Source organism: Musa acuminata, chromosome BXJ3-4 (genome assembly GCF_036884655.1).
Source record: "Musa acuminata AAA Group cultivar baxijiao chromosome BXJ3-4, Cavendish_Baxijiao_AAA, whole genome shotgun sequence".
NCBI lineage: Eukaryota > Viridiplantae > Streptophyta > Magnoliopsida > Zingiberales > Musaceae > Musa > Musa acuminata.
The window spans coordinates 10,644,191-10,666,060 of record NC_088352.1 but is presented as its reverse complement, the minus strand read 5'-3'; the positions used below and the strand labels follow the sequence as shown (position 1 = coordinate 10,666,060).

The window sequence follows — 21,870 nt, the reverse complement described above, 5'->3', positions numbered from 1 at the left end:
AGTCACAGTTTTCATTTTTATTTTTACACAAGATAAATAATGGAGGTACAATGATTAAATAATATATTATTGCTTGATATATCTTTCATATTTGTTACAATATACTTTTTTATGGTTTAATAAATATATTTCCAATTCCAATTTTCATTGTTAACTAATGCAAAAAAGATATGAACAATATGACTAAGAAAAGAAACTTTTCCTTGTTAACAAGGATATGCTTTTGCTTTGTCCAGTTCAATGGAGCCATAGATGAGTGTGCAAAGCCAATACAAGAGCTAACACACCAAGGGGTGGAAATGTTCCATGGGTTGAGGTCCCTTGGAAATGTCCACTACGGTCTATATAATAACACAACCTTGTGCTGCTGCATGCCATGACTTGTTAATTTAGCATATCCTTTAGGGCATATCCACGCATATTCTACTCAACAATCCTCTCACAATTTGCTTCCACCACCTCTTCAACGATCAAATCTAACGTCGACAACCTTACTTTTGCAGAGTTCTTGATCTTATCTTCTCACCATGTCTGACTTCAATCCAGTTCAGAGAAGAAATCCCCAAGATGATTCTTGGTGCTTATGCGACCATCCGACTCTGTTGTTCCTATTCTGAGATCGTCTCTAACATCACCTTTTCCTTTGGCTTCTACCAGATCGGAAGGAGATGGAGAACGCTCGCAGGTTTCAGGAACTGATCGATGCTCTCGACGAGGAGCGTCGAAAGGTGGAAGTCTTCCACCGCGAGCTGCCGCTATGTCTGCATCTCATCAACCAAAGTAATTACACGCTAATGGCTTCCTCCTCATGTTTCTCTCTCTCTTGTGTGCTTACTCTAATCGTTCCATCATGCACCCAGCGATCGAGAGCTACAGGCAGCAGCTGATGGTTAGAGATCTCACTCTAAGCCATGAGCTCGCAGAAAAGGAATGGATCTCCTTGAGACCCAGTTCCATGTCTTCAGAAGTCTCGGGGAGTAAGCAGCAGCATCCATGGCCCAGAATGGTGGGGCTACGAAACTAATGTTCATCTCCTTTGGTACTCCAGATTTGGTCATGCACTGATACTAGTAGATCTCTAAATGCTTAAGGCGACGAAGAGCTGGGGAGACTCCCAGTCTTCCGACAAAGAAGAGGATGCAGCTGCACCGATCACTGGACCTGCCGGTGGAGAAGGTGACGACAATGGTGGCACAGACGGGGAGAAGAAGGAGAAGTTTCGGCATAGACGACGAAAGATGAGGCGATATTGGACAGAAGATCTCCATGAACGGTTCTTGCATGCACTGGAGCAGCTCGGTGGCTGCCATGGTGGGTTCCCAACTAAGGTTTTCTTCTTCTCCATGTGTCGGTACTTATCAGTCTGTGAATATTAATTGCTTGAGTGCAGCTGCAACACCGAAACAAATCAGGAAACTGATGGAGGTGGATGAACTCACCGGCGATGAGATCAAGAGCCACCTGCAGGTCAGTTCGATCTAAGCATTCCTCTTACCAAAGATCGAAAAAGGCATGACTCATCCAGATTATGGATCATGAAATCCGAATAAGATTAGGTTATGCAGCTCCTTTTTTTAAAGACCTATATACTAAAAATAATCCCTGACTTACTAACTTCAATCTTCTACAACAGATTCCTACTATACTACTGTTCTCATGACCTACTAATTAAACTCAAAATTATATGACCTTCCCACTGTTTCTGCTTTAAACAAAAACGGATTGATCTCTATATAGACCTGACATTTGAGAACCAAGTTCTCTCTGTCCACATGCAAGTAGGGTTCTAAGTGCCTTGTCATTTTCTACCCGTAACTTGCATCTGATCTGATCTTTTCTTGAACTCCATCGAGTCACTCCATCTGATTTCTCCTTGACAAGAAAACTACAGTTAGCAATCACTGGATTATGTCGATCATGAAGCTTAGAGATATTTGTTTCAGAAATTTCGGATTCAGTCGAGAAGAACAAGCAGCATGCATGACAGCAGCAGCAACACCTCGTCTGCCGACTTTGTGGTGGTGAGGGGCATATGGATTCCAACTCCGGAATATTCCTCGATCTGCATGGCAGCAGATGAAGCTGCAGCACACCCTGGTCAAGTCGCCGACACGCCGGAAACCGAAAAGTTTGCTCCTGTTGCTAACGAGCAAGAAACCAAGTAGCCCTTCCGCAGGAGTTTTGCATTCGAGACGATGACTGCTAGCAGCAATGCATGCACTACGTTCTCCTCAAACGCATTGATAAGTACTGAGATGTGTGACAGTGTTGGTTTGCTCAACCTAATATTCTTCTCATTTCATCTTCCTTCTCTTTTTGTAGTGCTCGATTTGACACACTGAACTGACTTGGTGTTTATGGTTGCCATGATTCGTATCAATGTATTTACTGGAAAATTCACATAAAAGCTTAAATAGACAGATAATATTTCCAGCATTCGATCTGTAGCAATGCAACTACCAAATTTTCAATTATTATTATTATTTTACATGAAACTTTATTTAAAATCTGAGAATATATGGTAAAAAAAGCTTCTCTATGCAATGAAATCGGATCGGGTTTTGATTATGGACTATGATTCTGATCCGATGCCCGAAATAGGTACGGGTCGACCTGACCCGATTCATAATTGGATCGGCAACGGTTCCCTGGCGGCCCGATCTGGTAAAAACCGACCCGGGCCGTTGTTAAATTATTATGTATTTTTTATATTAAGAAAAATATGGGGCAAACTATCGATTTAAACTCCGTCACTTCCACCAGCTCGGGAGACACCGTCTGAGCCTGCGCTTCGTCTACTCTTGTGTCAGCAGGACGCCTTCCGCCGCTTGCCCGCGGATAACGAGGAAACCTAACGAAGGCCGCCCACTTCCTCCGGCGGCTCGTCGCGGTGGCCCTCACCGGCGAGATCCAGAGCGTGCGTGCCACCGAGGAGGACGATCTCCACCACCGTGTGACAGTAGAAACCATAAACCCTAGGTGCTTTTTGTCACTGCTATCGCAGAACCCTAAGCTACTAGTATTACTATGAGCTCTTTATTTTGGTAATGGAGTAGGGTTTTCTTTCCTAATCGATGCCTGTTTGGTCCCGATCCTCTCTCTCTCTCTATTTGCAATCAGTCCGTCGGGCCTTCTTGACCTCTGCCCTCAACCGATGTTTTGGGCGGATGAACGGGAGACTCAAACGATCGATATGGAGAAATTAGTGACGGCTTATCACAATATCATGCTTTGAGATCGGAAAAAAGGTGCCGCATGTCTAAGGGTGACTTTTTAATGAATGATGCGTTTCAGCGCGTAGATCAACTGCGCAGCTGATTTTTTAGGTAGCGATAGTTCAAAATTACAGCTATAAGCTTCTCCTCTCTTTTAGGCAAATTTCATCTTCCTTGATCATAGATTTGGTCCTTTCGTCTCCTTGTTTCGTTGTTTTTTTTCTTTCCCGGCCGTTGTACAAACACTACTCTTGCTTTGTGAACCAACTCATCTCTCTTTCTCTCTTTCTTGCTTGATTCATGATTGAGAATACGTATTCTAAAGATCAAGTTTATAGTGTTACCAACTATTTGTCCATTTTATCTTTTCAGGTGGTGTTGATCGTATCTCGTAGGGGAGCTTTTGTTGCATTCCGGAAAGGTACTTGACCTCCTGAAATATAAATTCCGTTGGTTTTTATGTTATGTGAAGTTCCACGTGTTGTGCTCTGTTCTTTTGTTGCATCTCTCCATGAGGTACAATATGTCGCATCTCCATTTTCCTTCACATTTTTGTAATACTTTTGGTTTCAAATTATTATCATCTTTTAAAACCTTCCATCCTCTGCTTACTAACTATTGTCCTTCTATCAAATGCCGATATGTATCTTGACTTCTCTGTAGATTATGCGAGTGGAACACATATTTATTCACTAATAAACGATAATGCCACATGCTCCAAATAAGGCCACATCTTGTCCGATTAAAATCACAAATTTTCTTTTACGAGTGGCAATGTTTTTCTCCTTGATCCCCATAATTTATATGCTTCTGTATTTCAACCCGAAGCAAGTTATTTTTGGTTGAGACAAACATCTTACAGTCGTTTATGTCATTCAGAGGATCCCTTTCCCAAAGCTGAGTGCAAGAGTTACTTCTGTTGATGATTGGTTCCTTTTCTAATTAGGTGGTCTTAAATGTTAGAAACCTAAGGGATCTTCTAAAACAACTTTCTTCTGTTGAGCATATATATTTCTGAATTCTAGACTAGAAACAGTATTTTGAGTTTCATACTGCGATTGAACCTCCAAAATTTTGGTATTAGACCAGAGAGCCTAAAATCAGTTATTAAGATAAAAATGTTAGAATCCTAAGGGACCTTTTAGAAACAGCTTTCTTCTATTGAGCATTTGTATTTCTGGATTAGACCATAGAAAGCATTTTGAGTTTAATGTTGTGATAGAACCTCCAAATCTTTGGTACTAAACTGAAGCGCCTATAAATGTAACATGAACTACTCAGCAATAGACGAGGCCATCACTTTGGTTTAGACTTCATCCCATGTGAGGCCTCTAGTGACATTGGATAAGTAATCACCTGTACAGAATTTAGAGATCTACGCACATACATATTTCATTACTTGGGATCAAAGGATATTAATCCTACCCTAACCAAACTCTCACAGAAGAGGCAGAATCCTCAAGAAAGCAAATGAATTTTTTGGAATGGACAAATATATAAAACAAGGAGACGACCGACAAAGGAAGCTTTGCCTAATAGCCTCTGAGGTATACTTTTGTTTTTCTATATGGTTTTTCGGTTCTTTTTCTTTTTTTTTCCATTAAGATCTTTTGGTTTTATATGGTATAATCACCGGGGTTTTTCCACTCCTTCCCAAATTAAAAATTTCTGTAATTAGAGTTTTGTATTATTCGGATTGATTTGTTTCCTTATTTGTGTAATATACTAATATGATTAAGGAAAGTCAATTAGCAATTGAAATATGGTTCCTAAATTTTGTGGACTAGTTAGGAATTTAATTGATTAATTAATCCAAAAAATATTTCTATTTCCTTGAGAACCCTCATTCTTCTATATAATGCTGGTCAGTCCCCTTTATTTCATCAATAGGGTCAAGAGGACTCTAACAACAAGGATCAGAGAGAGTAGAGAGGGACCTCCGTCTTGAAGAGAGCTAGGTCCTCTACCTTTCTTTCATTCAATATCATGATTTATATTTTTACTAAATTTTAGGAATTAAAGGTGTAATGCATGACAATGTTTATTCAATTAGTTTAAATTTAAACTTTTAATTAATTAATTAAGCATGGCCTATCATGCCATATATTGAACATAGTCTATTATGAAATTTTATATGATTTCCTTGAATACATGCATGAATGAAATAAATGAAAATTAACAATTGTGATGTATGATTATGAGCACTATGTTTCCCTGCCAAGGGTAGGCAGGCATTACTGGTAGGTGATTACCTTTAGGATTAACGAGACATTAGACATGATGGCAAGATGATTTTCATCTATCATTGGGAGGAATGTTGCTCCCACTGTTGTTGGGAGTGTTGTTGGGAGTGCAATATGAGTTCTCTCTATCTATCATTGGATGATTAGAAGAATGCAGAATTTATGTCATGGAGTAAAAACTCTTCGTATGTTGTTGGGAGAGGGCACTTCGAGTGTATAACACACACACCTATGTTATCCGTGATGTCACTTTTGCATATGATTGAGATATGTGATATGTTGTATGAAACTGAAGCATGATTTCATTTACTGCATAGAAATTATTAATGAATATAATGATGCATAAGTTCTTATTTGAAATATGAATTTCATGAAAAATTTATTTTATTTTTATTTCATATATATTGATTGAAGTAGCACTATCAAGAAGTTCCAACCTTTTTCTATGTACTTATTGATTTTGATGTGGTGGTTTATGCATGATGTAATTTTCTTAGTACAGAGTTAAAGCATGTTGGTGTGTATTATATGGTGTCGTTGAATTTCATACTGATTGAGCCCTTTGTTTTGATCTTCTTGATTGTGGATTAATGCCAGCTCTTATTTTTATATAGTTTTATTTTTATGGTTCTTTTTTTGTATGCAAAATTGATTTGATAGAACACATTAATATCTTTTTCCATTTGTGCATCTGATGCTGTTGCATAGTTCTTGAGATCTTTGAGATTATTTGAGTGAGTGATTTGACATTTCGCTAGATTTTTAGATGTTTTGTGATGCAAATTTTATCATAGGTTGCAGATGTGATGAAACAGAAGAATTATGCAAGCAAAATAATGGGTATTTCAATATGCATATGCTATTATCAATTTTTGGATGATGGGAAGAAAAACATTATCATGAATGAATACTAGGGACATGATTTCAGTATTTATTTTGTCACTGCTTGGTAAAAATGATACTGAAGGTGCCACTTTGGATAAGCTAGTCTTTTGAGCTTAGGATACCCTTCTATGTTTTCTTTAATTTCTTACTTCTTCATACAACTTTGTAGATTGTTAAAAGTTTTGCTAATTCTAGCACACCATTGGTTGACATGGTTGATGTAATATGCACATTAAATTAAAAGAAGGAACATCTATTTTCTTGGTGGACTGTTCCTTTCTGATTTGATTTTAAGACTGTGCTTGAATTTTTCAATGATAAAAAAACTATGCAGAGTCTGAATCCCACTGTTGCTTCTCTTGTGAGGTCATCTTATGTCTTACTTTCTGCTGACGAGTTCACATATTTTATATACCTTTCTGTCTGGATGAATTGTCAAAAAGAATGGATTTTTTTCATTATTACTTAAACCTATAAACATAAAACTTATTGGTTAAAATTGTTTGGATTCTTTGAATTGGAAGTCCCTTCATTCTATTTACAGTCGGTGTTCCCACTCAACTTATGATAGTTTGTTGGTGATTTCCCAGATGTCTTTGCAGGAAAGTCTCAATAGATTTCAGCGACAGCAGGAGAAGTGCCAGACAACTCTCACCCGTATAACAACCCGAGCTACACTTCCAAAGGTCGTTCAGTCGCACAAAGCAACACCTGCAAGCAATTCATTGGCTCCTTCAAAAGTAACTGCATCAGTGAAATTCTCAAATGATACGGAAAGGCTACAACACATTAATGCTATTAGAAAGTCTCCTGTTGGTGCACAACTTAAACGGGTTATTGGCCTCCTCTTTGAGGTATGATATTTTATTGTCCAAGAAAATAGTAATATGTGACTGTGCCCTTGAAATTTATGATTATTCTCACTGGTCTAAGTATTGTCAAAACATCTAGGTTCTAGATATCTACTATGTTTTGTTAACTTTTTGAAGGCACTCTAACAAAAATTATTAGTTCAACTGAACATTGAGGAGATCTGATGATATGAAAAATCCTAAAGGCAACTATCCTGTTGCAAAAAAAATTATAATTTTATTGGGTCATATGATCAAGTTTTGAGTTTCATAAAGTCTCAATTACAAAAAAGAGTTGGCTGCTCCCTCAATTGTGGTTTGATTACATAATGGAATAAATTTGTGCAATATGTGGCTCAACGAAAACTATATGTTCAGCTCCATTATGTGCAAGCACACATAGAAAACAAAAAGTAAGAAACAAAATTTGGTGAATTGTTTATTATGATTGTGCCTGTAAGGTTCTTAGTTGATAGAATCTTGCTTGTGGAAGCAAATCAGAACCAAGAAGGGGCAAAACCCATTATGAGTAGGTTGTTAAGACTACTATCTTTTCTGTCTGTCAACAATCTATAGGCTAGGATCTTAAAAGAATACACTTCTATGAATTATTATACTCTTGATCTGCACTAATTTATGCCTCTTTCTACCTTCTGCAGACGAGGCAGACTCTCACACCAGAAGAGATAAATGAAGCATGCTATGTTGACATAAATTCCAACAAGGCCCTTTTTGATAGTTTAAAGAATAACACTAAAGTACATTATGATGGGAAGCGCTTCTCATACAAGGTAAAATCATTTCTGTGAAGAAAATTAGCTTTTGTAACCTTTCTGCATCCCTTTAGAGTTGGTGCTTCATGATCTTCATATGTAGCTCTGCATTAGAATGTTACATGCCAGGTTTCTTCCATATGATTTGATCTGAACTTAGGCCAATAGTTTACAAGCTAACTGATGAGCGTATGGTCACAGATATTTACTGGTTGCAGTTAGTTTATATATACCTAATCTTAACAATGATTTTTTTTTTTTTTTTTTCTGTTTTTGGCTTTATAGTCAAGATATGAGGACATTTTAGCATTCCTAGTCGCTTAAGTTATTTAAGTTATGCTAAGAATTTGACTAGATTATGGGCATCCGTATGGCCTAATTAAGAACATATTTAGCGGGGTTTAAAGTGGAATCAGATGTTCGGTCTACCAGACCAATTGTTTAGTTACAAACTGGCTTTATGTAAATTATGCCTTTCTTTACAGGAACATTGTAGACAGCTATATCCATGTTAGGATGTTACAGTGCTCGACACATCTGTGCTTTGTAATGATACTGCCAAGTTAAATGATCTATATATCAAGTCTCTGTTGCATCAAACATCCATTCTCTATATCATTATGTCTCACCTCTCTGTGAAATATTATAGGTTATCATCTAGTATTTTGGCGAGTTAATGACATGCACCAGGATTGTCAGTTGCTTCGTCGTGCTTTGTTGTTTTCCCAGTTCGTGAGCACTACGCAATTTGTGGATACTCAATTAGTAATGTTTTCTGGATACTGTACAGTCCAAGTATGATCTGAAGGGAAAAGATCAACTCCTTTCACTGATAAGGAAGTACCCAGAGGGACTTCAAGTTATGGAGGTCAAAGATTCATATCCATCTGTTTTGGAAGACTTGCAGGTATTCTATCAAAATTTAGTTGTCTATGATGTTTCTATACAGTGTTTATTTTTGTTCTTATCAAGTAGTTAAAAACTGCATCTTTTCTTGGTTTTGCACATATTTTTAGTCTTCAACCCTTAATATTTTCAACTTGCTTATAGTCTTACGGCATGCAGTCTTACAGTTTGCTCTCTGATCTTTTATTCATGTTGCTATTTCTAGGTTGAGAGTTGTTAAATTGAATAAGTTAAGTCTTAAAACCTGAGTGTTTGAGACTCATTTATCCATGACCTAGAAAAATCCAGAGATGCAGACGTTTATAGTTTTGTTCTTGAGTAAAATGTACTAGGTGCATTCTGTTTTCAAGCAAAAACTTCAACTTATCGTGCATATGAAAAGCTTATTACATGATCTTGACGGAGTGAGGCTCATCGAGTGTTGGTTTTCATGGCAATGAAATGTGAAGCTGTTTGTGTGCCAATTTTTCCTTCTTGTGTATAATGCCATATCATCGATGCACCTGTAGGCTCTGAAGGCAGCTGGTCAGATCTGGCTACTGTCCAACATGGACTCTCAGGAGGACATTGTCTACCCAAATGACCCCAAGGTGATGATCAAGGTGGACGATGATATAAAGCAGCATTTTCGTGAGATCGAGCTACCGAGAGACATGGTGGACATCGAGAAGGAGCTCCAAAAGAATGGCATGAAGCCCGCCACCAACACCGCAAAGAGGCGGGTCATGGCACAATTTCATGGAATCACCTCCAAGCCTAAGCCAAAGAAGAAACGGGAAATTACCAAGAGGACCAAGCTAACCAATGCCCATCTTCCTGAACTCTTCCAGAACTGAACGTTTCAATTTCTTAGTGCGGAACTACACCCCCTTCATTAATTTCTCATAGGCATGAGTAGTACCCAAATTGCCTCTCATGTCTGATAGAAGCTTGTAATAGCAATTAATTACGTTTACTGACTGGAGATATATTCCCTTTGCGGATATATGCTCTAGTACAATGTAATTAATCTCTATTTTGCTTCCATCGATGGTGTTAATGCCAAGGGGCAACAGGAGCTTTGCCTCCTCTCTCGTTGCAACATGTCTTTAGCTTGGATTGCATTGATGCCTAATCACTTCCCACGTAACTTATTTCATTTGTCTTGTCAATCTCCTCTTTGAGCAAGTCATCAATGACAATCTTAACCTATTACCTATAGTCACTCTTGCTATAAACATGGTGGGTCTTCATGTCACAACTGAAGGAGGTACAAGTACACTCTACGATGAATTTGTGTCGCTCATGCATAGTGATGCTAATGCAATTACATGATGACGCAAAACGACCATCGTCATCTTCCTCATGATCGTCACCCCTACCTCAATCATCAATGCTAAAATCAATATCAACAAGATCGATCATTGAGTTGTTATTGTTGACTATTACCACAACAATCACTTGTGACCCTCAATGGTATCGTCGTCTGTCACTATCATAACAGTCAACTAAAAAATTTTAATTAGGACATAAAATATGAAAAACATATCTGTCATGTGTTATATCTTCAGTCGCGAGATTAAATGTTTCACTTTTATAACTATAGGAATTATAATATAAATTTTTTAAATTTAGAGACTAAAATACTAAATTAGTCAAAATATAAAGAGATAATATATAATTAACCCAAAAATACCCACATGCCCCTTCATTCTAAAACCCTATCATATCAGACATATAAAGCACAAATGCATATGTTGCCAAAGTATCAAAATGTTGCCCTTCAAACAATAACAAAAAAATACAAAAAGATCAAAGGAAAAAAGGTTCACCCATATCTTCCAACTCCTAATTTAATGCATCTAACTTCCCCCATCATGGGTTAGCCAAATATTCACAACAATCACCATACAGCTCACAAGCAACGTTGGATCATGAAAACATAAATGCCATCCCACACGCCATACACAGATAGCAAATCGCAAGCTCTAACTCCATCCGATGCCCTTCTTCTTATCATACATGCAGCTTTCACCGCCACTGCTTCATAAAGACCCAAGGAAATCACCTGCCAGAGTTGCAAGAATTTGAAACTCTCTATCAGATTCCAACCACTTCAAACCGAGTACCTTGAACCTCACCATGGTGTCCTTTTCGAGCTTTGCGTGCTTATCATTCAAAAACATTGGGTTCTCCCCTCCAACGTATTTGTAATCCCTCATCATCTTCTCCGAAAGGAATATACTACTTATTGGCCCGGATTTCAGAAATATGCCTTGCTTCAGAATCTTGTCCACGGTCCCTACTAAAATCTCACCTTTAGCGGGTTTCTGGGTGATGCAGCTGAAAGTCACAGGGAAAAGAACATCTCCTGACAGCTCTCGAACCTTTCCTTCACCTATTGAATTCAAGGTAGTAACTGCAACATAGTACCCGTGCTCCTTCGATGCCTTTCTATTTGCTATGTCATCCATAAGACGCAAGATAATGGCTTTGTGGAGGAGGAGTCCATTTGCATCGAGTTGTTCAGGCAAAATTACCACATTCCATGCCATTTCTACCTCCAGGAAAACCATGTTTGTGATCTGTTAGAAACCAGAGAGAAAACTAGCAGTTTGATCTCACGAGAGTTGATTAAGAGACAAAAAACTTCCTTACAAACTCCATGCTCTTTTATCCAAAAGAGCTTCTCATTCCTCACTTCTCTCCACAATGCAGAATGTAAGTTTCACCATGACCATAATTTGAATGTGAAACTTCACGTATCAGAATTTTGGTTAATGGTTATCTACAACATGTTCCCAAGCACTTGTATTGAATAAAAAATATCTGTAAATTAGATGAAACTTGAAAGGCACAAGTATTTAAGCCTAAAAACGTTTCCTGCATGGCAATTAGCATATTATTAAGGTTCTATCAGATTGCATAATGCTTAAAGCTCATTTATGTGCCTAAGCATATATGGAAATGCATATATCTTCCTTTTCTCTTGGTAACTAAAATACAGAAATGTAACGAAACAATATTGCAGGAACGCTCATCACAAGACCGACATGACATGACATGACTGCTTTTACTATATCCTTTGCAGTTTAATCGCCAACCTTTCAAAGACCAGACAAGAACTTAGCAAAGCCACTGACTCCAGTTGTAGCATCATCTGCTCAAGTAGGTCCTCAGAATAACAAAAAGAGAAAACTATTTACCAGGAATTGATGGTTAAAGAAAATTTTAACCTTCTCTCATAGAAATAAGGCTTACTAATGTACTACTACAATGAAATGCAGCATCTTCCTTCAGTAATCTCTTGGAATTTGATGATGTATAAACCTATAGAATTGCCTAAGACAAATTACCCAAGAACAACAAGGGCAGTAGCTCCATTGAACATTTCAACACCACGAAATTCTAATTCTAATATGATGTGCTGAAAATTGCCATTTGATTAACACATTGGCATGAAATGATTGGATGTTAGACATGGCTACACTGTATAGAAGAGCCCTCGCATTCAATACGAAGAAAATAATCGCTCCTATAATTAGGATGTTCCCATGGCGATGGCTATAACTCAATGCCTCCTAAAATCCGCCAGCTTCGTCTCTTTAACCAACCACTTGATGGTTGTGATGCTCAAAATTAGACAGGGATCATATGCTTCGAGTCGAGGATAACACAAAGGGCGCATCTTGCGTATGACACACCAGCAAACAACATTGAAGGTGAAGAATGTGTGTGTGTGTGTGTGTGTCTAGGGCTAATCTTCAACATAAAATTGCCGATTCCCAAATCAGACAGCGACCGAACAAGGCACATCGAAGACCGACCGAGCAACCTAAAAATATCGGTGGCGAAACCAACGTCTCCCCAAACAATGTGATCTGAACACCGACTTGAATCAGAGAAAAGGGAAGAGGGCGGGGGAAGGGAAGGAGGAGGGAGAGCGTACCCTTAGAGGAAGAGCAGAAACGGCGATCGAGCCGACGGCGAAGGCGGAGGCGGCCGCAGAGAGAGAAGAATCCGCTCCGGCTTAGTCGGGTTTCGTCCCCTCCTCGGTTTGCCACACTCAAACCAAGATCTTTAAGTTACGACTGAACCCACGACCCGAGGGCAACCGTTCACTTATGTCCCATCTCATATCTCAACCGTTCATTTTGCGCATTGGAACAGCCAAAACTGTACGATCAGATTTACGCTATTTAATTCCCGTCAATATTATTTTGAAGATATTTTATTTTAATGTCTTCAATATAACAGTGATGTCGAGCAGTCTATTTGATAGAATTTTTTTAATTATATAGTCTCTGATACAAGAAATATTCACTTGTAGATCAATCACATCACTAGTTAAAGGTAAAAGTTCAATTGAGTAAATCTAGGAGTAATTACATATTATTTTTATAATTAATTATCTTTAGTATTTCGATTTATATATTTTTAATAGTTACATTAAGATATTTATATTTATAATTAAAAAAAAAATATTTTTTAAAATTAAGAAAAATGAATTACTTCTCTCTCTTTATTTTTGTCTTATCAAGTCACCTGATTTATTAACTTGGGCACTAAAAAAACCCCTTTCGATATTGGATTTTTTTAGAATGATGATCATTAACCCATAAATCTATCATGTCAATAATAATTAAAAAATAAAATATTTTTTGAAGTTAGAAAAAGCGAATTACTTCTGTCTTTTTATTTTTATCTTATCGAGTCACTCGTTTTATTAACTTGGGCACTAGAAAAACCCCTTTCGATATTGAATTTTTTATAAAATGATGATCATTAACACCATGTTGGAAAGTCTCGACACTCAAAGATAACATTAGTTTCTCCTCATGCGAGCCGATCCTAACTAGGTCGAGGCATCGCCCTATTCAAAGGTGATCACCGATATTGGGAGATACCAAAATCATTTTCTTTCTCCATGCTTTCTGTTCCATGGAAACTTGGGAGCCTCTTGGCTCTTTGCTTCTCTACCACTCTCAAGTTGTCTTTGGTAAGATCATTTTTCAGCCAAGTTTTAGGCAGTGATAATATAAGCCAATTATATATATAATGAGCAGAAGTAATAGTCCACGAAAACACATCAAACTGCATAAGTCTTGAACTCCTAATAGCAAATGTATATAAAAATTACTAAGCTGGTGGTAGCAGTGTTGGGTTGACTATATGAGAAGCTATACATATACATGAAGACGAGATGGACTCCATTTGAAGCTTGACATTTCTGAGAAAGATACAAGTGTTAGTCCTGTCAGATATGTAGCTCAGATCAAGAATGAAAGATAAAGCAGTGTTTGCCCTTTCATAGGTCAAACTTGAGCATAATTTGTATCAAAATAAATTAGTTTATTCCCACAAGTCTACATATTTGCAGCATTTTCATGTACTGTTAGTGTAAATCAGGGCACAAGTAGGATTCAATTTGACCAATTTCTTTAGAATCTGATTCATATGTCCAAAAACTCTGTTCCAGCTTTATTAAGACAGCAGTGCCTGTCATGGATCATTCACATCTTCCTCATTTGTGATGCCTTAAAAGAACTTGGAAGCATGAATCATTGATAGTGCTTACCTTCTCTCACTGTATTGGTGATGCTTGGAGTCAATACTCACCAGCATAAGAAAGTGCACCTTCAACATTCTTAGCTGTGGAATACTTGAAAATTTTCTACTCAAAACAAGTGATATATTTCATCCTAACCCAAATATTGTTGTATGATGTCTCAAGGCACTTGTGTATGGTATTCATAAATGAAAAACTGAGTGAAATAACAGCAGGAGCAGATTTTTTTAGGATCAATGTCACACGAACTTATAAAACCAACAACTGAGTTGTTCATAAATCTAATATTTCATTCTTAAGCCTGTTAAACAAGATGACAAATACCTCATTGTATATTTGAGACAATGTCTCATAAGAAAGAGAGAGGGGGGAGTGTTGTGTGTGTGTGTGAGAGAGAGAGAGAGAGAATATAAACAAGATACCAGATATCATGTTCTAGGATTGAAGTGTAATCAGCAAAATACAGGATACTCTTGACTAAGTGGCTAGATGAACTTCTCTGCAAAGGTGCAAAAATTTAGTTCATCACCGAACTTGTCATTCAGAAAAAGACTCTAAAAGTACTATTCTATTTATAGAGAAAAGATGAATGTAGGTGGAAGAAGTGCAATCTTCATCTGGACATTCACCATGGACAACAGCACAACTCTCACTTATGTACATATTAAGTCCATTTTTTCCCAAAATACTTCAATATTACAAACGTGAAAGGTGGTTGTGACAATTATTCATGTTCATTAACTAGATTAATTCAATAAAAGTTCATAAGCAGCATCTTACGATATTGTCATCTGCAATGAGTTATTATGTGACGTCTAACAATTTCTAAAATCAGCCAAGGACTCACAGAGCAAGACTTGCAAGACATCAGTTAAAGGGGTCAGTTTGCATATTCTGTACATATTACATCTATTTCTTTGAATTTTTTTAACCAAAGAATTAAGCTATCAGGCTTTCCTTCATGGAAGCAGAGTCACAAAACCTAGTGTACATTGACTACAACCAAAAGTAAGACCAGAAAGTGCAGCTCCAGTTGCTATGCATTTATACTTGTACATACTCCAGTTATCAATGCCCAGTGTCAGAAAAGACTATGTCAACATAACATCTCTTTGAAAGGTGTAACTACTGATCTGTTGCGGTATAATAATGGTATGAAAATACAGTATCCTGATTGAATTATCCTAGTAATTACACTATCTGCAGCTAAAGTATCAAGCTTTATATCAACAAAAAGGTGGGCCTAGATTAAGCTTTATCATGTTCCAATAACAAGATGCATGGACATCAAGAATGATAACGAGTATACTCTGACTATACAAATGAATTAAGTATCTTGAGTTTGCAGTAAGCATGTGCAGTACTTATCAGACAAGGAAGGAGCAGCTAAAATAATTAGCCAGACCAAGAGAAGAAGAGGTTCCACCTAAGCACTCAGACATCTTATAAGTAATCAAAAGCGTATTCAGAAAGAAGTAGGGAGAAAGAAAAACACATTGACTACCGAAAAAACCCCAGCCTTTTGGTTAGACCAACAACTCAAGGAAGAATCACACCGAAAATAAATTTTTTACTCCAGGAACCAATTTAACTAATCGCTGGTATCAAATAAAAGAACCATGAACTTTCATATAAGTTTATTTTGCAACACTACAGTGAACTGGTTTGTACGGTTGCCCATGACCTGACTGATTGAAATGAGTAGAAGATGCAAACTACATATGCCTGATCAACCAACAGTCTCACCTTTATGCACTTCGAGTGGTAGTCTAAAGCTTCAAATTGTCTCAAAGACTCCTGAATGGCTGTATTTATCAGCTATTCAATTCAAACAACAAGAAGAATAGACAATAGAGCAATCAATTTTTGACAAATAGGAAAAAGATTTCACAGTTTTAACTTGTCAGACAAAAGGAATCACACAACCGAAATTTAAGAAGAGATCAGTATACAAAATTTGAATCATCACATTCAAGAGAGAAATGATGATAACGAAGTGCATAATTGCAAAGCAATCCTCCTCCAATTAACTCAAAATTAGACAAGAATCGAGTAAGACCATCAGAGTAAGAGAGGAAAAGTTCACATTGTCGCTACAAACTCTTGACCGACAGACCTTACAAGCTAACAAGATTCCCATTCCACCTATCAGCAATGTGAAAACGAACACAATCATAAACAAATCTGAAACTGGAATCATCTGATCCACAAAAACCGAATCCAATCATTTTGTTGAAAGTTAACAATGTCAGTAGAAACTCGCGCACTGATTCAGATTGCTTTCATTCATATTTTTCGATCTCTACAAAATTTTCGCATAAAAAGATTGAAATCGATACCCGAGAAGCAAAAGCCGAAGTAAAAAAACCCAACCTTGCCGCTCAACCCGATCGCTTCCCCTCGCTAAGTCGCCGCCGGGTGCGCCGCTTCCATGGCTGCAGCACCGAATCCTGGAACCTGGAAGGCGTTGCCATTGGCCTCCTCCTACTTTTCCGCTTCGTACTAGCTTCAACTCCGCCATCCAGCTCCTCCTTCCTCATCTCAATTCCTTCTTGCTTCCCTTCCTCCTCCCCAACTCCACTGCTCCCAATCCGTTCGATCTCCAGAGCTCCGTCTCCAAAGACTTCAATGACAGCCAACACCAAGAGATCGAGGCCTTCGCAACGACTCGACGAATCATTAGAAGGAGGTGAATTCAATGAAGGCAACAGGGAGGGAGGGGAATCGGAAATGGAGCTTAAAAGTGGGATCTTTGAGGCCCGAATTCTCATTTGGAATGGCTTCTTTTGGGATCGGAGCACGCCGGAATGACCGATGCAGCAAAAAGGTAAGATTCTGGAGACCCTAATCGAGTTGGGATTGGATGAGGAGATTGGAGAATGAAGTCGAAGGAGACGAAAGATCGATAGGAGAAAGGTGGAAAAAGGCTTCATTCGTATATGGAAGCGTTGGTGTTTCTTTTTCTGTAAACAAGAAACCAAAAGTGTTTCCATTTGGCTTTATGTTAACCTTTTTGATAGCAGAAAAAACAAAAACAAAAAATAAATAACTTTTTTGTTTCTGGAAACTATTATGAAAAGAGAAACAATCTGAACTTTCGGTGTCTTTTTCCCTTCCGAAAATAAATATAAAAAAAGGGAAACAAAAAAAGCAATGAGAAAGCATCATTTATTGTGTCCAAATCGATCACGATCGAATTGCTTTCTGCAGCATCTACAGTCCGAAAATGAGTTCTTCATCTCATGCAAGTTTTGGTTTTTTGTTTTCTGGTCACAAAAACACAGCTTTTGGATTTCAAAATTGGCTTCAATCCATCCCCACAAGCTGGCAATGCACTGAAGTCACCCCTAAGTTTGTTCTAACAAATGTAGCTCAGATTAAGGATCCTATTCTGTTAAATCTCTCCCTTTTTTTCTATATATTTTTGATAGTATTTTCTGATGTGTTAATAATTGCCAAACCAAACCAAATCAAAATGATTTGTGCTTCAGCTAAACCTAAAGAAATAAATACAGATAAAGACGTAGTAGATCAGGTCAATCAGAACAAGTCCAACCAAGCAGCAGCATCTTCTCCAAATTCCACTTTTAAAGACATGCATTTTTTATCATGTCAATTTTGAAGACTAGTCTATTGACTTGCAGTATGATATATCAATGATCATAATACAGTTCAAATGAGCCATTTTCACAGCATTTATTCCCCACCCATGAACCTGAGAATAGAGCTGTCCAACATTTAGGATTCATAAAATGACAAGTATCCAGTTTTCATTGGATAAAAAATTGAAAAATAAAAAAAATGCAACTTGAGAATTTTTTTTTTTTTTAGAAGTTCTGTTAAATATTCCCCAAAAAATTAAAGTAATATTTTAGCATAATTGAACGTTTGTAATTTTCAAAAAAAAAAAAGGTGAAAATTTTCATATCAAACCTTAAATTGACTAAATCTTATTGTAATCCATGATATCAAATTTTTTTAACATCAAAATTTTTAACATTAATCTTCACGTCAAGAGGTGCCACCAAAAATCAAAATATTAGACTTCAATCTAGTCGAATTGATTAGTATTAAGACAATCGACAATATAGGAATAAAAAATTATGATCGAGTCTAAATGAATAATTTTTAAAAACTGAACAGTGATTTAAGATTTTTTTATTTATTGATACATATTATTGCTTTCTATAATTCTATTTTGTTTTATTTTTAGGTATACGATCCGATTCGATCACCTAATCCGACTCTAATATTCACAGGTTTCGACACACACAAGTGTCAAGGAGAGAGGGGTTTCGAACGGCAAGAACTGGTCAAAATTTATTTTGGCTCGATGGCCCCACGACACCCACCGCCCCGTCGCGGGGCCGTCTTCTTTATAAAGGAGTTTTTCTGCTTTATATTTACTTCTCCACGATAAGGTCGGCGCTTTCGTGTCGCTCTTTCGAAATGGGATTCGTACTGTGGAGCCCGCGACCCACTTCGTGTACCCGCTCCGGGCGTCGGGTGTCGACACGGTGACCGACGTCCTCGTGCCCCGCGTTGTGAACGTGCCAGTCCATGGACTCAACGACTCGCTCACGGGATCGGACGAGTTGACCCAGCGATTCGAATAACCCTTTTTTTTTTCTTTTTTCAATTGAAATGGATTACACATTATTTTAATAAAAAATAAAGAGTTTATTAATAAATAAATAATAAAAAATAAAATTCAAATCTAAAATTTTATGATAAATTATCCAAACCAAATATTACAAACTAAACTATACATCTTCAACAACATAAGAAGGAGGATCGTGAAATAAAAGAACAAGGTTGAGGCAGGTATTTATAGTTGAGCTGATACTTTTTCTACAAGTATCAACTGATGAAGTAGTCCCATTAGATTCGCTTATTCGACTCATCTACTTGGCTAGTAATTAGAGAATGATGGTGGCTCCATATGTGCCGATGAACTCGTAATCCATAAAAGAACAAGTGAAATGTTTATGTACCTACTATTTACTTTGTTAAAAAAAAAAACACTGCAAGAATATTAAATGAATGAATATTTTCCTGTAAATATAATTCTCATCCTGATATAAAAATAACATTTGAAGGACCTAATCAGATTTCTAAACCATTGTCCGATTACCACCGTATTTGTGGTTGAACATGGTTTACACAGCCTTCTTCCTCCCTCAATGAGGACATTTACCACCGTGGTTTTTGGGGTTGTGAGTGCAACCCGATGGTCCTGAAGGTGGCACCCGCCCCTGCGGTAGAGACTCGAGGAGCCCGCCGTTCTTCCACCACCCGTCTTCTTGCATGGGCCTCGCTGCCATGAAGGGTGCCATGGTCGCAACCAGTAGCAGAACAAGCAACAGCTGCCTTGAAGCCATGGCCATCTCAACAAAGAAGAGAAAGGGATGGTGATGCTCTTGTGAACAGCAGCCGACGATGAGAAGGTGAAGATGCCCGAGAGCCTTGGAATGAGGCAAACTGTTGAGGAGAGTGCTCGTTATATAGCTACCATCTCCACGTATTCAAAGCACTCCAAGTCTGTAGACTCATTCCAAACGCGGTTGTTTTGCAGAGGGGTTCGGTGTTCCCATCAAAATAAGAAAGCATTCACAATAGAGAGGTTGGTTTAATCAAGTCTACATGTGCTGCAGCGATCTTTGACGTGCAATTCTGAGAGAGTATGAAACAAAGAATCGAAAGTCTTGATTTTGATCAGCGTGAGAATGTAAGGGACTTTTCTTCTTCTGTTAACGGGTTGCTCTGACCGAGCAGGTTGCTTCAGTTGACCGGAAGAGGACGGCGACTTGGTTGATGGTTTGGGGAGCAAGAGAGGTCTCAAACCGAATGCAAGCGAGCTTGACTTTTAGTAGCCCAAGTGAAAGAGAAGTCTGTCTGCACACAAAGTTGGGGAAAAGCTCTTCTGTTTCTCCTTTTATTCAGTGAAAACCAGTCATTTCCCATACGCAACAAATAAGACACTGCAGTGACAGAAGCAATCTCAGACGGAATTTGAAGCACTCAGCCTAAACAAACTACTGGTCGGAGGAAAACACTGAATCACTGACTCATGCTATTTACATAACAGCTACTACTACCAAGAGAGGAATCGAATCCCTCCCGCATCACTTCTTCGCATCCGCTTCGGTTGCCTCATGAGCCGCTTCTTTGTCGGCAGAGTCATGGTCATCTGAGTTCTTCTTCCCCATCAGTATCTCAATCTGCATTAAGAGAAAGTAAGGGGTTCCGTTTGAAGCGAAACAAAAAATAACCAAGTGCAGCAGGTTACCTTGGCCTTCCGAACCAGGCGGCCCTTGGCCTCATCTTTGGTGCCGACCGTGGAGGTTAAGATCTCTGCTTCCATCAGACAAAGAGTGTCATCAGTGTTGTTTCAGATCAACGAAAAGGGGTTCAGATTTGGTTTCATCTCGTGCTTACTCTTCTCGGTAGCGAGTCCATTGTTCTTCAGGATCTCAGCGACTGTGACGACCGTGCCAATAGCTATATCACAAGATTTCTGTGAAGATCAAAGGAAAACACAAACTTGCAGAGGTATGTATCTTCATTATCTTTCTTATTATTTTTCTTCTTTTAATGAATGAATGGCGTGATATTCGGCATGTTGTCGCAGCAAGAACACAAAACAAAATCTTTTGAATCTAAAAGAATTAAAGCGACATGTATTTTGCCTGCGAAGACCAGATCGAGTGAAGAAAACATTACCCATGCCCAGCGCAGAGAGCTCAATCTCATTGTACTGCTGCATGTACCTCTGCAATCAGAAACATTAATCAAGGAGTAAATCACACATTTTCTTCCCTGATCGATTCTCGAAGATGTCAAAACGGGAATCGGATCTTTTCCACCAAAAAGAACAGTCACGCAAGAAACGTCGTATTAGATGCAAACAGAAGGATATCCAAAGAACCCAGAAATATACATCAAGAAGGGACAATATGCCCAAAATGATGCTTTTGAAGGGAATATGAAGGTTAAAGAACCAACAAATGAGATCGGAGATATAATTTCAAGTTTGTGTGCAGAGAAAGGCCGGTGATACCTTGGCGAGATTGACGTAGAAGAAGAGCGGCTTCTTGTTGGTGGAGACCTGAATGCGGTTCTTCTTGATCTTCCCCACGCCCACCACGTCCCCAGTCGCCGGCCCGTTCTCGACCACCGCTACCGTCTCCATCTCTCTCTCGCTCTGCACCAATGGAACGGAAACGATGGCCAATGGCGATAACTGCGCCCGCCTTATATAGGGGTTGATGGTCCAAACACTTCCCGCCACGTGGAGGCCTATAGCGAAGCGTTTCCATGGCGGTTAACAGCCGTACGATGGCAGTTATGTCGGATGCATCCATTCGCCGGACGAGATGCACCGGTTTGACTCCTTAGATCAGAACCATCCATCGACCGACTCAACCATTGGAATCAATCAAATCATTG

The 21,870-nt window shown here is 38.3% G+C and overlaps 4 protein-coding genes across 7 annotated transcripts; 2 read left to right on the top strand and 2 right to left on the bottom strand.

Annotated features, from left to right (window-relative positions):
* Window positions 1-362: 362 nt before the first annotated feature.
* Window positions 363-2,569, top strand: LOC135635682 (transcription factor NIGTH1-like). The gene is made up of 6 exons (XM_065146931.1): window positions 363-577; window positions 658-780; window positions 861-1,006; window positions 1,092-1,311; window positions 1,391-1,467; window positions 1,944-2,569. The coding sequence occupies exons 1-6, from the start codon at window positions 568-570 to the stop codon at window positions 2,163-2,165; spliced, it is 798 nt and encodes a 265-aa protein (XP_065003003.1). The 5' UTR covers window positions 363-567; the 3' UTR covers window positions 2,166-2,569.
* A 182-nt stretch (window positions 2,570-2,751) lies between these two features.
* On the top strand, window positions 2,752-9,956 carry LOC103981368 (transcription initiation factor IIE subunit beta). Of its 4 annotated transcripts, none has more exons than XM_009398085.3 (7): window positions 2,752-2,979; window positions 3,588-3,636; window positions 4,660-4,762; window positions 6,934-7,197; window positions 7,854-7,985; window positions 8,758-8,874; window positions 9,383-9,956. In XM_009398085.3, exons 3-7 carry the CDS (start codon window positions 4,700-4,702, stop codon window positions 9,707-9,709), a joined length of 903 nt encoding a protein of 300 aa, XP_009396360.1. In that variant the 5' UTR covers window positions 2,752-2,979; window positions 3,588-3,636; window positions 4,660-4,699; the 3' UTR covers window positions 9,710-9,956. The 4 variants fall into 4 exon arrangements, with proteins under 4 accessions (XP_009396360.1, XP_009396362.1, XP_009396361.1 ...); XM_009398087.3 differs by lacking the exon at window positions 4,660-4,762 and adding an exon at window positions 5,106-5,173 and having other exon boundaries at window positions 2,753-2,979; XM_009398086.3 differs by lacking the exon at window positions 4,660-4,762 and having other exon boundaries at window positions 2,754-2,979.
* A 799-nt stretch (window positions 9,957-10,755) lies between these two features.
* Window positions 10,756-12,933, bottom strand: LOC135635999 (DNA-directed RNA polymerase V subunit 7-like). Its single transcript, XM_065147500.1, has 2 exons — window positions 12,802-12,933; window positions 10,756-11,437 (listed from the first exon to the last, which is right to left on the bottom strand). The coding sequence occupies exon 2, from the start codon at window positions 11,426-11,428 to the stop codon at window positions 10,898-10,900; it is 531 nt and encodes a 176-aa protein (XP_065003572.1). The 5' UTR covers window positions 11,429-11,437; window positions 12,802-12,933; the 3' UTR covers window positions 10,756-10,897.
* A 7,535-nt stretch (window positions 12,934-20,468) lies between these two features.
* LOC135635842 (uncharacterized protein At2g34160-like) lies at window positions 20,469-21,629 on the bottom strand. The gene is made up of 5 exons (XM_065147221.1): window positions 21,482-21,629; window positions 21,145-21,193; window positions 20,860-20,922; window positions 20,711-20,775; window positions 20,469-20,642 (listed from the first exon to the last, which is right to left on the bottom strand). The coding sequence occupies exons 1-5, from the start codon at window positions 21,611-21,613 to the stop codon at window positions 20,547-20,549; spliced, it is 405 nt and encodes a 134-aa protein (XP_065003293.1). The 5' UTR covers window positions 21,614-21,629; the 3' UTR covers window positions 20,469-20,546.
* Between the last annotated feature and the right edge of the window lie 241 nt (window positions 21,630-21,870).

Bases quoted from the DNA above. Each gene is read 5' to 3' on its own strand.
- LOC135635682 (XM_065146931.1), top strand. The intron at 1,312-1,390 runs GTGGGTTCCCAA...GCTTGAGTGCAG, and splicing joins GCAGCTCGGTGGCTGCCATG to CTGCAACACCGAAACAAATC. The intron at 1,468-1,943 runs GTCAGTTCGATC...TATTTGTTTCAG, and splicing joins AGATCAAGAGCCACCTGCAG to AAATTTCGGATTCAGTCGAG.
- LOC103981368 (XM_009398085.3), top strand. From the start codon at position 4,700: ATGGACAAATATATAAAACAAGGAGACGACCGACAAAGGAAGCTTTGC. The intron at 4,763-6,933 runs GTATACTTTTGT...GTGATTTCCCAG, and splicing joins TTTGCCTAATAGCCTCTGAG to ATGTCTTTGCAGGAAAGTCT. The intron at 7,198-7,853 runs GTATGATATTTT...TACCTTCTGCAG, and splicing joins TTATTGGCCTCCTCTTTGAG to ACGAGGCAGACTCTCACACC.
- LOC135635999 (XM_065147500.1), bottom strand. From the start codon at position 11,428: ATGGTTTTCCTGGAGGTAGAAATGGCATGGAATGTGGTAATTTTGCCT.
- LOC135635842 (XM_065147221.1), bottom strand. From the start codon at position 21,613: ATGGAGACGGTAGCGGTGGTCGAGAACGGGCCGGCGACTGGGGACGTG. The intron at 20,776-20,859 runs GTAAGCACGAGA...TGATGGAAGCAG, and splicing joins TGGACTCGCTACCGAGAAGA to AGATCTTAACCTCCACGGTC. The intron at 20,643-20,710 runs GTAACCTGCTGC...CTCTTAATGCAG, and splicing joins GCCTGGTTCGGAAGGCCAAG to ATTGAGATACTGATGGGGAA.